At 52.4% G+C, this 15,944-nt stretch overlaps 2 protein-coding genes across 4 annotated transcripts; both read right to left on the bottom strand.

Moving 5' to 3' along the window:
• Positions 1 to 1,081: 1,081 nt before the first annotated feature.
• LOC148419598 (protein SSUH2 homolog) lies at positions 1,082 to 8,584 on the bottom strand. 2 transcript variants are annotated; one of them, XM_088423792.1, is made up of 12 exons: positions 8,454 to 8,584; positions 6,449 to 6,532; positions 6,305 to 6,377; positions 5,995 to 6,124; positions 5,001 to 5,061; positions 4,814 to 4,935; positions 4,690 to 4,752; positions 4,222 to 4,301; positions 3,866 to 3,958; positions 3,477 to 3,582; positions 2,880 to 2,987; positions 1,082 to 2,775 (listed from the first exon to the last, which is right to left on the bottom strand). In XM_088423792.1, exons 1-12 carry the CDS (start codon positions 8,464 to 8,466, stop codon positions 2,635 to 2,637), a joined length of 1,074 nt encoding a protein of 357 aa, XP_088279918.1. In that variant the 5' UTR covers positions 8,467 to 8,584; the 3' UTR covers positions 1,082 to 2,634. The 2 variants fall into 2 exon arrangements, with proteins under 2 accessions (XP_088279918.1, XP_088279919.1); XM_088423793.1 differs by lacking the exon at positions 8,454 to 8,584 and adding an exon at positions 7,419 to 8,293.
• Positions 8,585 to 9,861: 1,277 nt separating this feature from the next.
• Positions 9,862 to 15,177, bottom strand: LOC148419597 (choline/ethanolaminephosphotransferase 1-like). Of its 2 annotated transcripts, none has more exons than XM_088424354.1 (10): positions 15,005 to 15,176; positions 13,744 to 13,958; positions 13,349 to 13,523; positions 13,131 to 13,278; positions 12,893 to 13,034; positions 12,714 to 12,798; positions 12,345 to 12,476; positions 11,808 to 11,966; positions 11,551 to 11,676; positions 9,862 to 10,717 (listed from the first exon to the last, which is right to left on the bottom strand). In XM_088424354.1, exons 2-10 carry the CDS (start codon positions 13,932 to 13,934, stop codon positions 10,610 to 10,612), a joined length of 1,266 nt encoding a protein of 421 aa, XP_088280480.1. In that variant the 5' UTR covers positions 13,935 to 13,958; positions 15,005 to 15,176; the 3' UTR covers positions 9,862 to 10,609. The 2 variants fall into 2 exon arrangements, 1 of the variants encoding a protein (XP_088280480.1); XR_015866693.1 differs by having other exon boundaries at positions 10,695 to 10,717; positions 12,242 to 12,476; positions 15,005 to 15,177.
• Positions 15,178 to 15,944: the final 767 nt, after the last annotated feature.

Below are 15,944 nucleotides of genomic sequence, written 5' to 3'. Positions count from 1 at the left end.
CGTCATCTTGATGCGGAGAGCCCGAGGGGAGGGGTGGAGCAGGGAGGGGAGCCGACGACGTCACGCGCGATTGCGTCATCATAATTGATCGCGCCGCGCCCGTTTCTCGCGTTGAATGTTTCGGCTTGTTCGATAAACTTCTTGGGGGGGACTTTCTTGGCTACTTTCTTGGCTAATTCGATTCGTCGCGTCTATTTACGCGTCTCTCGCGAACAGCAGCCGGCTAGCTTTTGCCAGACAAATGGAGTTGGGTTTTTTTTGAACAATGTTGAAAAAGAAAGCTAGCAACGAAGCGATGCCAGAGCCGTTTAACAGTTAACCCATTGAATCCCACACGTATTTTGACACGCTTCTAATGAGTCCGGCCATTCAATTCCAGATCATTTTACACTTTTTTTGTTCTCGTGTTTAGCTAAAGCGGCGGAGTAATCGATGAATTAAGTACCAAAGTCAATATCTATCGATCTTAGCTACTCTAATCACTCATTCGTGACCTTCCGAATGCTAAAAACGGACTATAGACGTTCAAGAACTAACGTTATCAATTACCGTAGTACTCAATTAGCTGCAAAGGTACATAAAGTAATTGATTATTGTGGAAGGTAACCTAATCAATGACTTGAAGTCACAAGAAATAAAGTTCTAGTACTCAAGTAGTACTTTATTCCTTTTTAAATATGTCAAAGTAATTCATTATTGCATCAAGGAATTGATGACTTACGGTACTAAAGGGTACCGGAGTAATTGAAAATCTTCGGTCTTAAAGTACATGAGGCAATCGGGGACTCAAGTAAACGATTACTTTAGATAGTAAAATTATAGTACCAAAAATAATGATTCCCTTTAAAGCACCAAAGTAATCAATTAGGTACTCAAGTAATCAACAACTTTCGGATATAAGAAGTCATTGATTACTTTAGATAAAGAGATTGAATGACTCAATGGCTTTAGCCAATCGAGTACTGAATTATTCCAGCACTTAATGGGCTACCGAATGGGGTACCTCAGGTAATACTGCATCGAACGAATCGAAAACTCCATTAGTTTTAGTTCTAAAGGTGATAAATCAGTGAGAGCGGAGCACGGCGAGCGTCATTGTTTATTTCTGATATGCCTTGCACAATTACACAACAGGACGTTCCAAACGTTCGCCAACATGCGACGGTCACAGGATAAACATGGAAAAGGCAGCGTAACGATACAACCGAGTTTTAATAGAAAAGCGAGTGTAACGTGTATTGTCACAGTACGTAGTCGTGGATAAAAACAATTTAAAAAACTGGCATTGAATCTGGTCGTACTGGAGGCAGCCAGTCGGGGGCGCCGGCGAGCTTACGACCCGATTAACGAGTGTTTGACACCCGACGGATAATTGCGACGTACCCGTTCATATTTTGGCTCGAAAGGCTTTTTTTTTTTTTTTCCCCCCGGTTGGCGAAGGCAACACGTTGAAAACATCCACGCGTCCTCGCATTATATTCAAAGCGATGGACCCACTTCCATATGAGGTAATTGTGTCAAAAACGGATGGTAACGCACACTTGCTCAGTGGTTATTAAAGACTATTCTCTCTCTATATATATATATTGCATTCTTATAGCGCCCGAGAAGAACTTGTTAAAAAAAAAAAGTTACTATTGTATTTTATCAAACAAAACGATTTATAATATACTTGTAAGAATTTCCTTCTTTGAATGTATTTGTTTTGTTTTTCTACCATTGGACTTTTACGTAGCCTAATCATATAACTAATACATCATATTCTTAGATTCTAGTTTTGAACGCCATTTGTTCATGTATTAAAGAACTATCTATTTAATTCATTATTGGACAGCAAAAATAAAAGCAACTTGATCCTGTTCACGGCACCTACAAAATGACTTACAAGGATTAACGTTTTGTGTTTATTCTAACAATATACTTTAAAGTGAACCTGAAAATGTCTCTTTTTTTTTAATTGGACAGCAGGTTCATTTACAGAACTTGAAACTGTTAAATTTAGTTGTTATTTTTCATTGTCATATTTTTAGAGCATTTCTAATGAAAATAAAAGTAAAAAAAACACGAATTTATTTTTGTTTATTATAACAGAAACCTTTAAACGGGTTTTAATTGGTTTCCAATTTTTTTCTTGTTTATACAGAATTTTTAATTTAAAAAAATCAAAACCTTTCTCAGATTCTATTGTATACTTATTTTAGCGTATTTTTAGTTCATGTAATATAATTATATTGCACATGTATTAAAATAAAACATGGGTTGATAAAAACATTTTTTGTGTTTATTCAAACTAATTTAAACTTTTCCTTTTTTTCTTGATACGAGTCTCCAATTTTTTTTCTTTTGCCTGTATTGCATTTTTATCTAGAAGTAAAAAATAAAACCCAGGTCTTCTCTTTCTTTTTTCACTATATTGACTGTCCAGCGAAGAGACCCTACTTTTTTTCCACCAAATGTTCTTACTTTAACAGTCAATTTTTTTTTTAAAATCCTCTCGAAATCAGGTGCGTGTCACGAGTTTGTTTAAAAAAAAAAAAGTGTAAAAATGATGCACAGTGAGCGCATGTATGTATTCTGTGAGTTTGACGCGCCGGGCACGGAAAGAGGAAGCGGAAGGGGCGGGACTTGGCGCGCTCAGAGGATGACGCAGCAGCATTTGGCCGGGTAATTTTCGGCGCTGACTTGCTGCTCGTTTCCGAAGACGTAGAAGACGTGAAAGTCGCCTTTCCACTTGTAGCTCACTTTGGTGATGGGGATCAACTCCACCGTCTGCCTCTGCGCGCGCGCGCACGGACACACACACACACGCACACATTCCAAGCTGACTCCACTTCCTTCCTTCCTGTTTCGGAGGGCCCGCTTCCTGTTTTGGCAGGTACCTGCTGCAGGATGCGGGACGTCTGGGCGAACTTGCCCTGGTGGTCTCGGACCAGGCGCGCCGACGCTTCGGTGATGCCCGCGTCGGGGAAGCCCGCCAGCGGGTACGCCTGCCGCACAGCAAGCTTTGGCTCAGGCGCCTTGTTTTTTTTGTTTTTTTTTCCCATGGCACCCAAATCGCCACAAGATGGCGTCAAAGCAAAGACTTTGCGCTGGGACGGCAGCTAGCCTTCTCTAGCGCTTGTCGTCCTGCTTTGCACCTCCAGAAGGGCCTTTTGCTTTAAAGATGGAGTCGAAATTTAGTACGCAGGAACAATTCAGCTTACGAAACGCGGAGAAAATCGTGTCTTTAGTCACTGGAGACGGTTCAAGATGCCGAAAGATCCCATTGTCGGCGGATGTAAAACGAGATAGCGGCTCTGGCGACAACAGAACTCTCACGCGATAGCTTCTCGCAACCTATTGCGATTGCTATCATACCGGACGTACCGGACACTAGTTTTATGAACGCAAATGACTTCCGGAACAATTTCTTAAGTAGAAGTACCGCTGTCCCTTCGCGCAAGTACAGCCGTAGAAAAGTGCGTGCGCCAGCGTACCAGGTACTGGTTGTCCTTGAACAGTTCCTTTCCGCTCACGGAACGCAGGTTGTCCATTTTCAAGCCGCTGTTCTGCTCCACTACGTGATCCTCCACGTGGTTAGTCCTGAGCGCGCGCACGCACACACACACACACACACACACACACACACACACACACACACACAGGTTGGCCGGATGGCATGGCCGCCTGTCATTTCGGGTCATTTTCACAAAGCGAGAAAAGACCGTTGGAGCTATTGGACTTTTTTTTTCTTGGTTTCGTCAGATTTCAAATTAGCCCGCGTTTTTCCCACCTCGGGGTCGGTAAGGGAGAACAACCTTAGAGCAGGCAAAGCAAAGGCGGTTTTTGAGCTGGCGCTTCAAGACGGCGGGAACGCCGCGCTCACCATTCCACTTTGAGCTGGATGAAGGTCAGCAGCTGGCGCTTTCCCTTGCACGTCTTGCAGTTTTCGTAGCCGCGACCGTCACACTCCCTGCACCTGCGCAGACGTCGACGAGGGCTCACCCGGCGTCGCCCGTTCGCAAACGGACTCCTTCGCTACCGACGACGGCTATAGACGTCAGCTGTCGCAAAAGTCCGCTGGCTTAAAGCTATCGCCCGAGGCTAAACTAGCAATGTAGTTTGGGTGCTTATCTGTAAGCGGGGGATCTTTGAAAACGAAAACGAGGTGCTCTATGCGGGTTAGAACATTCGATTTATGCCGCGTCTACATTTGCGTGCGAGGCGGCGCGGGCGCAGTACCTGTCCTTGCCCGTAGAGTTGCAGTGGGAGCAGTTCTGATCGTCTTTGGTGCCTACGCCGTTGCACACCCAGCACGCCTTCTGAAAGGCGCAACCGCAAGCACGCACGCGCGCACAACAAAAGCACCTGATCGGCCGCTCGTCCACTCATCCTATGAGAATAAATGAGGGGCGGAAAGGATCGGTAGCAAGACCGGAAGGTCGGGTTCCCGTCCGCCCTCCTCGCGAGAAAAACAACCTAGTTGTCTTCCTTCCCGTTTGTTGTTTATTAAATGCTCTAGCCTGCCATTAATAAATGATGAAAACGAGTCACAAAGCGTAGCGAATATCGGCAGACGCCGCCGCTTGCCATAACGTATTATATCAAAGTCTCGTTGGAGCCGGCGAGTCGCGTCTCATACGACAATGCGGCCTTTCCCGTCTTGAATTTTCTCCGGTTACGGTACGCGCGCGGCGCCGGCCCACTTACGTGACCGCTTCCGGCGCACTGCCTGCACGGGCTCTTGCCGGTGGCGCCGCAGTCGTGGCAATCCTGCGCGCACGGGCAAAGTCAGACGCGGGTTCTCCCGAGAGGGGCGGGCGGGCGGGCTCACCTTGAGCGAGGAGGTGAAGGGCACGCGGATGAGCTCCGTGTGATTGGTGAAGAGGTCGGGGGGCGCGGCCTGCACCTCCCAGGGTCGAGGGGCCGTCTGGGTGTAGAAGTCCGGCACCTCGCCTGCTCCGCGGTAATACAGCGAGCTGTCGACGGGAGGCCCGAGCCGCGCAAGTACGACGGCGTACCTTCGTGAGGTTTGCTGGCCCACTCGGTCGAGCGGGACTCGGTGTAAGTCTCCAGTCGGTACTGACGTTCGGGATTGCGGACATACGAGCAAAGAAGGGAACCCCATCAATCCCGGGAACGTCTTTTTCGCCCTTTTTTTTCTCGTATTTTTCAAGCCTACGGCTGAAGGAGGCTCTCGAAACGGCCGGCGCCGAAGGAATCGGTTGCGTTAGCTCGGGGGGGTCAAAGGTGCGGTTCCGGCCCACCGCAAACGAGTTTAATCGGGCCGGCGCTAACGTTCACGTTGGACGATTAATAGTGACGTCGTGCCTGCACTATTTTATATACTGTATCAAAAGAAAAATACATTTGAAGTTGTTGTTTTAAATAGCGTAATGAGTGGCACTCCGGGTCCAATTCCGCTATTTTCTATTCTTCGGCAACTATGTCAAAACTAGAAGAAAACAAAATCGTCTTTTGCAAAAGCCATTCGTTTGTCGCAGGTTCAGAACCTTTCGGATTTCCCGCGCCGGGAGCGGTCGGCGAACGCCTCGCCGGCGTAACGCCGAACGCCGTCCGGGCGCTCCGTCGTCCCTTTCGGAACTTTGACGCGACCCTCTCGCTTTTAGTTCTATGGAACAGGGACGGACGCGGACCTCGGTTCCGTCCGTCCGCCCGCTCCTTTTCGTGAAAACGATGCCGCGGAAGCGATCGATTGGATTCATTTCCCCCCGTCGGGAAAGAACCTTTTGGGATGGACTTTCCCTCGAAAGAAATGCGGCCAAAAGGCGGTGAAAAGCAAAGAGACGCGGGGGCCGCAAACCACAAGCCAACAGAGGGGAAAGTGAAAAGCGGGAAAAGGGCAAAAGCGGAAAGCAGGAAAACCGGCGGGGCGGGGCGCGGACAGGAAGCGGAAAAGCAAAGCGGCAGGACGGGACGGGACGGTCGGGAGGGAGGGAGGGCGGCGGGGAGCGCGAAGCCGAGCCGGCGCGGCCTTCAGCCTCGGGCGCTAACCCTGTAGGTGTTGAAGGGCTCCATCTGCGTGATGACTCCGTCGGCGGCGGGCGCTTTGCCGTAGCAGCAGTTGGACGCCGCGAAGCTCTTGAAGGCCTCGCGGGCCGCGTCCTCCGGCAGCGACGGGATGCTGCGCCGGAGGGCGGACAGAGGCTAGCGCCAAGCGCCAAGCGCCCGAGGCGGAGAAGGTCCCCGACCGGGCCGGCGCGCTCGCTCGCTAAGCTTCTCCGACGACAACGCTCGGCATTTCGTTCAAAGAACGGGCGACAAACGCCCTTTCCGACAGGAGGGGTACGGCCCCGCATCTCACCTCCAGTTCTCGGGCTCGGGGCCCGGGCGGGGCGGGGCGGCGGGCTCCGCCGGCACGGGGGGCGGCAGGAAACCTGGAGGACGCAAAGGCAAGGTTCGGCGAGACGGGCGCAAATTTCGGGGCTCGTACGGGACGCCCTCTCACCTCCTCCTCCTTGGCCCATGCCCTCGTAGCCGGGCACGTTGGCGAAGGGGTTGTCGGCGGGCGCCGCACCGGGCGGGAACGCGGCTGAAAGGCAAAGACGCGAGGCCGGGCGTCCTCAAACTTTTGCAAGGGTCCCATCGTATCCATTTGCCTGTCCCAATACTTTGGACTAAAGTATTTGGCCGCCCGCAACAAGCGAAAACGCGGCAAAAGGATCGGGACGCCGCCGGGAAAACGATCTCGACTTTAGACAAAAGAATTGGAACGTGCGCGGGATGCGCTCAACTTTGAACAAAAATATTGGGACGCCAACAGGACGAAGATGTCAAGTTTAGACAAAACTATTTGGACCCAGGAAAAAAGAGCTCAACTTCAGAGAAAAGTATGGGGATGGAAACAGCAAGAGATGTCCAGCTTGTAAAAAAACGTATTGGGACGCGGACACTAAGAAGATCTCCGCTTTCGAGGAAAGTGACGGGACGGACGCGTGTAGGAAAAAGCTTTCGGGCGTAAACAAAAGTACGGCGACGTGGACGGGAAGATCTAAAGCTTGGACGAAAGTATTGGCACGCCAACGGGAAGGCGACGTCGACTTTTCGGACAAAAGTATCGGGACACAAACAGGAAAAGATGTCGAGCTTGTGAAAAAGAAGTCATTTGAACCCCGCGTGAAAATCCCGCCGTAAACAAAGGAGACTGAAGGAAGCGGCGAAATCCAATAGCTGTGAGAATCCGCCCCCGCGACGGGAGCGCCGCGCGTCTCGCAGCTGCCGGGGCAACGTGACGCAACGTGACACCCCGGCACGCGGCCCAAAATATTCAAGCGCGCATACCAATAGCAATAGGCGCGCGCATACAGAAAGAAGATTAGCGCGGCTGTCGGCAAACCGCCCGCTTGCTTTTCAACTCCTTCCGGCCCAAAATTCTGGCCTTGAATTCCTTTGAGCACCTCCCTCCCACGATCCCTTACCGGAGTACGCGGATGACTCTAGTACTCGTTTGCCTGCTCGTTGGACTTTAGTACTTTGAGTATCGGATGACTTCGGTAAACATTTTCATGGCGTCGTCGACGACTTTAGTCCCTGGCTCTTGCAGCGGACATTATTAGAACGCGCTTTCACCAAACGGGACAAAAACAGGACAAAGAAGGACAAAAATGGCCTTGTTCAAAAACACGTGTCAAAATACACCCGTGGGACTGGAGGAAGCTTCATTTTCAAATTGAGAGCAAATTGATTGGCAAACTCGCGTGCCCTTTTTTCCTTTGTTACGACAATTTTCAGAAATAAAGGGGTGACATTAAAGCGGCCGAGGTAATGGGATACTTTAGTACTTGTCATGAGACGTCAATTATTTCAGTAAATAATTTCATCAAGAAATGGAATACTTTAGCACTAATTGAAACTAGTCATCGTTGACTTTAGCACTTGAATACCTAAAGTACCGGATTACCAGAGTCAACTATTTCATTAGGTAATCGATTACTTTAGTGCTGAACTCTTGCACCGTCCATTTTTAGACCGGACTGCCGCCGAACATTTAAAAAGAATACACGAAGAACGAAAAAAAGTCCAAATATGGCATGTAGGAGTCGATTCAACGAAAACAAGAAGAGCGGCGAACGGCGGCGGACTTGCAACATGCATGGTGGCGTTCCTGCAGCTTGGGAGACTCGGGGCCGGTCACGTGACGTGCCTCTTGCGCAACATAATTGGGCTCAATTCAGCGGGCGAGGATGGCAAAATCGTTTCGGATGACTAATCTGAGCGCTAATGATGTTGGCGGCGCTCACAACGATCATCGCCGACTAATCGGCCTCCCCGGCCGTTCATTGGGCTGCGCGCGGACGAGGAATGAACCGAACTGAGCTGGGCTGGGCTGGGCCGGGCTGGGCCGGGCTGGGCCGGGCTGGGCCGGGCGGGGCCGGCTCGGTTGGGCGTCTCGTTTTGGCTCGTTCTTTTTCTTTGGATTCCTCGACGGGCGGGCGGGCGGGCGGCGTGCTTACCTGCGCTGTTCATCTTGCTCACCAGCCAAATTGGACCGCAAACGAACCGGGAACACGCTGCAAGTCTCTTCGAGTGCGACGAGTGCACAGCCGAGTCTCTAGCAGCGAGGTTTACGGCAATCGCGCACGCTGCTTCCGCGACGGGCCTTACAAAATAAAAGCCGGGCTCTGCAAGTACGTTCACCAAAGCAAGTCATATATATATCATATATTGTTGAATAATTATATCATTATATTATTAAATGTTGTATTTTATAATACAAAGTATACATCACTTATTTTTACTATACATATTAATCAATTCAAATGTATATATTCTCTTTAGATTGTACCCGATATATTGGAAATGAATTCGAAAGCTGCCGCCTCCAGCCCGACTGCAGATCGACGCTAACGTCTGTGTTATCGATGTTGTTTTTTGGAAGCGTCGTCGCTTCATTTAACCCCTAAAAAAAACAAAAACAAAAACTCAGCGTCCGCTAACTTTTAATTTGAAGGACTTGAGTTGGTTTTCCTGCGATTAAAAGGTCAATTTGTCCTAAGATCCAGAGGAATGCCGGCGACGCCCATCTGACATTGATTAGTCAAGCAGCTCGGCAACGGCAACGGCAACGGCAACGGCAACGGCAACGGCAACAGCTTGCCCAGCCCGACATTTTCTCGCTTTACTGCCGTGCGTGCGTTCTAAGCATCCGAGCCGCGTCAACAAGTCTCAAATTGCCCGTCGGGAATTGGCCGGCCCGAGGCGAATATTTGTCGAGACAAAAAAAAAAAATGAGTAAGATGCGGATGCGACGATGATTAACTGTGGAAAAAACAAACACCTTTCAAATGCCAAGAAATAGGCTTTAAAAAAAACCACTTCTTGTACAGCAGTTTGAGTGACTTTTGCCAGAAAAAAAAAAAGTAAAGCAAGCAGCCAGCAGAGGGAGCCAAACGACGATTGGACATGTGTGCGCTCAGGTCTCCGGAGGATGTTTAGTGCGCGTGCGCGCGGCATCCGGGTTACTTGGAATCATGCATTCTTTCCATTGCTAAACAAGGTTCGCGTACTGCTCAGAGTGGGTTTGGAATTTCCGCCCAATTGTTCTTAGGCAATGTCGGCCGCTTCCCGGCTCACGGAGGACGAAATAACCAAAAGTACAAAGAAATGAAGAAAAGTGAGAAACACTAGGTCTTTGTCAGTCGGTTTTATTCTTTTGCTATCAGGCTAGTTGCTTGTTCCGTTGTTTCGGTCAACATCGTTAGCATTAGCGGGTGACAGACGCCGTTTGGACTTTTTCCTCGCTAAAGGCCCGGCAGAGCAGAGCAGAGGAAATCGGTTGGAGACGAACAAGCGCGCAGTAAAGGCAACACCCGTGAAGATCATCGGAGGGTCTTTTCTGGAGCCCAAATGAAACAAACGAGATTTATTAAATGTCCCATTTATTACATTTTCAAACATCATCTCAACATTCCATAAGCTCTTACAAGGCTATTCTATGTCATTCTGTTTGAAGGAATTACATTTTTACGTATTTAGTGGGCCACGTATTTGAAAGAAAGTCATTTTTCATCATTTGATGGCATTTTTAGTCATCAAATCAAGCAAGTCATTTCTTGCGGAATCACTCAATGGACTTTGCATCTGTCCAATGCCTTTTTTAACTCTTAATATAAATACATAAAAACGTCACCCGGCAAATAAAGAATTCCATCGATGAGAAACAGTAAAGTCGTGAGATATCGTCAGTCATTTTCGCACTCATTCATATTTAGAGATCTATTTAATAGGCCTTGTGTTTATTGAATTTTGGCACAAACGTAAACTCCATACATATGTCTTCACAATAAATAAAATCACCCCCCCCAAAAAACGTACACCTAAAGAAGTGGCGACCACAACTCTCTGTCAGCTGTATTGTGCGTGAATTAATAAGAAAAAAAAAGCTGCGGTCAATGAGGAAGCGAGCAAATCAAAAGCGACCACTTCCGGTATTTACAAGAGCAAAAAAAAAACTGAAAATCCATGTGTTTTTGGAGGGTGAGGCGGATTTCTCCTTTGAGCGCGCGCGCGTGGGGGTAGCACCTGGAGTCTTTCAACAAACACCGAGAGGGAGTCACGCTCATCTGCCGGCCGGGACCGGGCGGCGGCGGGTCGCGGGCCCGCCCGGGCGTCAGCGGGGCGAGCAAGGCTTGATCTTGAAGACGAAGATGTGGAGGTGGCCGGCGATCTGGTTGCACACGCTGACGCAGTAGCGCAGCAGATCCAGCAAGGAGAGCACCTGCCGAGCACACGCTCGCCCTCAGCGCCCGCCGTCGGAAAAAAAGCGCTCGGCCAGACGGACGGCGCGCCTCTTCCCAACGGATCTCTTTCCCGGCCGACTTTTTCCGCTCTGTAAGCCGCGGCGGCTTCGGTGAACAACTCCTTTCGTTTACGGGGAGCGGCCGCGGTTGCGTTAAGCGTCCACCAGATGGCGCTGCCCTCGAGGGTTAGCGTATTTGATGAGCATTTGAAGATGAAAATTCTCATCCGCTGCACCGAAAGAGTTCACGCAAAGACCGATCGAGTTTAAAACAATATCGTTATGATTCGATTCGGTATCAAACTGAATTTTTGGAAACAAACTGCAACCAAAACACTTCCCGGATTCCTTTCACAGAAAATCCTGGTTTTTGCGCCATATAAATTGCTTCAAAACTGGAGCAAATAGAGCACAGCGGGGTCTCGTGAAAATTGATTGTAAAAAAAATGCGTTTTTAAGGTGAAAATGGAAACATTTACGTGGTAATTAGGTTATTTTGCCGTATTTCTCTGAGCACGAGTTTTTTTCTCTCCTCATTTTCAACCCACACGTTGGGGGATGGTCGACTTCTAACCGCATAACATTTTGCCGCAACATTAGTTTGGGCATTTGCGTTGCCACCTAATTGTTGCCTTGTTTGCGCCCCGCCCCCACAACCGCAGACTTGATCTACAGTACGAAACGCCTCTCGGCATCACGCGTTATGGTCGGACAGCCACGACCCACGTAACCGCTAAAGTCGAGGGGAGGCCTATACTTGCGTTTTCGTCAAGTTCGCAAAAACAAAACCAAGCCATCGGCCGGGAACTCACCAGCGCGATCCACAGCACCAGGTACTCGTCGACGAAACTATTGAAATACTGATTGAGGAAGAGGAGTCCCGGTCCCAGGAAGGCCAAGTCGTGCAGGTGCATCTCGCTTTTGGTCATGTGCGCCACCTGAGGACACGCGCGCCACAGATGAAGCGGCCGAGCGCGGCCGAGCGCGGCCGAGCGCGGCCGAGCGCGGCCGAGCGCGGCAGAGCGCGGCCGAGCGCCCCCCCCCTCCCGGCCTCCCGACTTGGACTCACCACCAGTTTATTGGTGATTTTGGCGGAGACGAAGCCAAAGGCCAGGATGTAAAGACACGGGTGTTTCTCGAAGAGGCGCACGGCGGACTTCTTGTAAATCATCACGGCCGGGACGATGACGGAACCGATGTGCAGCACCGGGGACAGCACGCTGGTTCCCTGGCGACGCGCAAAGCAAAGGTCGGCGCGCGGCGTACCTTCCGCTTTCGGACAAACTCCCGAATTCGCCCGACGGGACGGCGGACCGAGCTTCCGCCCCGTTGACTTTTTTGAAGGGCGAAAGGGCCGCTTCGGATGGTCCCCGCTCTTCATGTTTTCGGACGGATTCCCAGAAGGGCGGAGCCACGGTCCGCGGCGCCCGGCCCTCGCCGATCCCCGCCCGCGCCCGGGCCAAAGCTACGACGCGCTTTTCTTCGGGCGGCAAAACGTCAGACCTGCACTTTTTCCGCCGCGTCCTTCCAGACCGGTTTGGAGGCGCCCCCGGCGGCGCGCAAAGGTCCCGTCCCCAAGCCTTTTGGTGAGGCGGCGCGCACTCACAGCTATGGTGGAGCCGTTCTTGCCGACGCCGCCGGTGAAAATGACCCGGAAGTAGTTGGTGCAGGAGAAGATGGCGCCCAGAAACGTGAACACGGCAGGAACCATTTTCACCTGGACGTTCACGATGGGAATCTGGAAAGGGAGGAGAGTTCGTTTTGAAGGACACGGCAACCCGCGGCGTAACCCAAGTCTTGTGTACAAGTTGGCGTGATTAAAACGAAAACAAACTACGCTTGAAAACATGAAATGCAAAAATCGAGCAATTACGGGATCGTTTTTGCGCAAGCTGCAATAAACATTTGCAAACGTCCAACTATTTCCTAACGTCCAAACGTCCTAACTATTTTCCGGATAGCCGCTGCGGCTTACCAGAGACTGCCAGAAGGCGGAGCCTCCCAGGGCGGCCAGTAAGTACACGGCGATGATGAAGAGCTGCACTTCGGTCACGTCGATGCTGAGGGACGAGACGGCGGCGTCGGCCGGCTCATCCCGAAGACCGCCCCCGTCGGCGCGGGACAAAAGACGGGAGGCCGGCTCGGGCTACTCACGTGCCGAAGCGCAGCGTCCCCGACACGTAGGTCTGCCAGTGGGCGCAGTAGAACATGAACATGCCGGCGAAGCAGCAAAAGAACATCCAGTCGGGGTTGGTGCCCAGCTGCACGGCGATGCTGGTCCCCAGCACCACGAAAACTAGCAAAGGAGGACGCGCGCGCCGCTCAACGCCGCTCCCTCGCCCGGAACGCTCGCGAGGCGCTACGGGACGCCCTTCGTTCGGGGGTGACTGACCGGTGGAGAGGGAGTCGCAGCCGTGGTCGAAGAGCTCCCCCAGAGGCGAGCTGCTGTTAGTGCGCCTGGCCTGCTTCCCGTCGATGGCGTCCAGCGACTGGTACACGAAGAGGCCGGCCGCGCACATCAGGTACGCCCACAGCGGGGCCTGCCCGCCCAAAGCGACACACGCCTTTGCGTCGGGCAAAAGTCCCCGCCGGCGCCGGCGCTTTCCCGACCTGCTCGGTGGCGGTGGGGCAATAGTAGACCAGCACCAGGGTGGTGAAGACGTTGGTGGCCAGGCCCACCACCGTGATGAGGTTGGGCGCGATCCAGGCGGGGACGCGAGCCACCAGCCACTCCCAGTAGCGCTGCATCAGAGGCTCCAGCAGCGAGCGGCCGGCGCTGCTGTACCTGCGCGCGGCCGGACGCCGTTGGACATTTCAACTCCCGCGTTAACGCCCCCGTTCACCGCCCTTTTGGGAACGCGCCCAAAGACGCCGGAAGGACCGCGGCGTCGTTGCCGCCCGATTGTTTGGCACGGGATCGACTTTGATTACGATCGCTTGTGATCGGAACGGTCCAGAGCGACCGCAAAAGACGCCAAAAAAACCAGGGGCAAATCCTAGCGTACCTGTGCTCCTCCAGCCTTTTGAGCTGATGCCTGGAGAGGGGGGGCGAGGGCAGCTCGATCAACCTGCGCAGCGCTCCGGGCGCCAGCCAGCAGCTCGCCTCCACGCCGGCGCCCGGGGCCGTCTCGCGGTCCCGGACGAGCGCCCGGCGGGAGCGCGGGCCCCCCCCTTGCTGCTGCCCCGCGGCATTCATGGAGCCCCGGACGGCCCGCCGCTCCTGGGCAGGGGACAGGAAGGCAAAAATGGAATCCGGGGCCACATCCGAGTGACGGTTTGCGTCGCAGGGCCGGTGGGACGCAAATAAATGGGGAGCCCGTCCGTCGCGCACTTAGCCGGTGTCGAAATCGGAGGCGGGCAAAAATTGTTCAGGCGAGAGATCGGGAATGAGAAGATGCTTGTTTTTCGGCTCCGATTGATGCGCTTCGACTTCTCCCCCTTCAACTTTGGTAGTTTAGCCGCCGAACGCGCTCCATAAGGCGCCGGATTATAAGGCGCCCTGTCAGCTTTTGAGGAAATCGAGGGCGCCTTATTGCGCGGGGAAACGCGGTGATCGGGAAGTCGTGTATGGAATTCTTCTTTTCCAATGGGCGTTTCCCATCAGGTATCGCTACCGAGAACACGTTGAGAGCGCCTCTCGGCCTGCCTGCCGATTGAAAACCCAGCCTCCTTCTCCCAGTACATCCCCTCTCCTCCGCACATGTCCGAACCGGCTCGGAATGCATCGTTCCCCACTAAATCTCGTTCCCGACATTAGAAGCGGTCGCGCCGACGGGATGCAAGAAGCGCATTAAGGCACGGATGACCCCGAGACAAGCGTTCGCCACAGCTCCGCTTGGTTCGAAAAGCCCGACGCGACACAGCGATGGCGCCGGCTTGAAAACGCGAATCCATCGCGGAGCGATGCTCGCGGCGTATCAACAAGCAGCTCGACCGCTAGCCGCTAGCTTAGCTTTAGCACTGCCGCCGATGTTGACCATTAGCATTAGCGTTAGCTCGACTAGCCGCCGCCTCCCGAGCAACCGAGCAACTTCGCTCCGTATCGGACCCGCTTCCCCGCCCCGCCCCGCGCCTCGTCGTTTAAGCGCGCCGAACGCAAGGCCGAACGCCGCCGCGAGTGTCACGCTTGCGGGAGAGCCGAGCAAGGAGCGGGCTTCTCCGGGTGGGCGCCGGCCGGCCCCGGCCGCAGCTAGCCTCGCGCTAGCGAAGCACCCGCAGCCTGGCGGACGGACGGACGGACGGACGGAGGGAGGCGCGGACCCGCACCGAGAACCGCGGAAGCTTCTTGGCGCCGACACGCGGGAGCCCCCGGCAGCGGTCGCTGGAGCCGAGCCGAGCCGAGCGGAGCTTCCCCCTCCTCCGGGTTGCGGGAACCGAGGCGGCGCGTCTGCGGCGATCGCCTTCTGCTTCGGCGTCACGGTGATAGACGCCGCTCGAGAGTTGACGCGATCCCGTTAGAAATCTCGCGTTGCCGGAAATTCGCGCCCGATTTGCAGACTGCGAGGAGGCGGCCACGACATGAACCGCCCTTTTAATCCTCTCGGATGTAAAGTCATCGAACGCGAACCCGGCCGCGTGAATTCTCATCGCCCCTTCGCATCGTCCAAAGTTCCACTTGTGTCATCTACGTCCCCGAATCATTTCATGCGGCAAGTGCTGAAAGCGGGGCAAATATTTTCTCCGTTTGCGTTTTTTTTTTTCTCTCCGTTCGTGGAGTCGAACAAACGGTGACGTGATTGAACTTTCAAGGGTGGCTGGCGTCTCGATGATTGTATACATTTGCGGCAAAATGTAACTGCTTGCGAAGAGAGCATGTTTTGTTACCGTTTGTTTTAAGTAGGAGGAAGGCCGAAAACACGAAATCATATTTCACTTTCCGGGCTTCCCATATTCATTCCGTCAAAGGGGTTTTCGCGCGTCTTGTTTTTTTGCTTCGGTCGAAGCGCCTTTACCGTCTCACGCGATCAACGCTCGGAGGAGCTGAAAGGTGGCGGCAATCGTCGCATTTGTCCCCCCGTGTTTTTTTTTCGAAAAACAGACAATTGAATGAAAGAGACGCCTTTGGCAATTTGACACCGCCGTCAAAGCGTGAAATCGCAACGGCGGCTTCTCTTATGGATGCAGAGGGCCGATCCAAATCTTTTTTCATTTTTATTTCAACACATAATAACCTTACATAGAAATATATATATATACACACAATTTC

This window comes from Hippichthys cyanospilos, chromosome 9, assembly GCF_059441005.1.
Source record: "Hippichthys cyanospilos isolate Australia breed blue-spotted pipefish chromosome 9, RoL_Hcya_1.0, whole genome shotgun sequence".
Taxonomy (NCBI): domain Eukaryota; kingdom Metazoa; phylum Chordata; class Actinopteri; order Syngnathiformes; family Syngnathidae; genus Hippichthys; species Hippichthys cyanospilos.
This window is presented reverse-complemented; position numbering and strand designations above follow the sequence as displayed.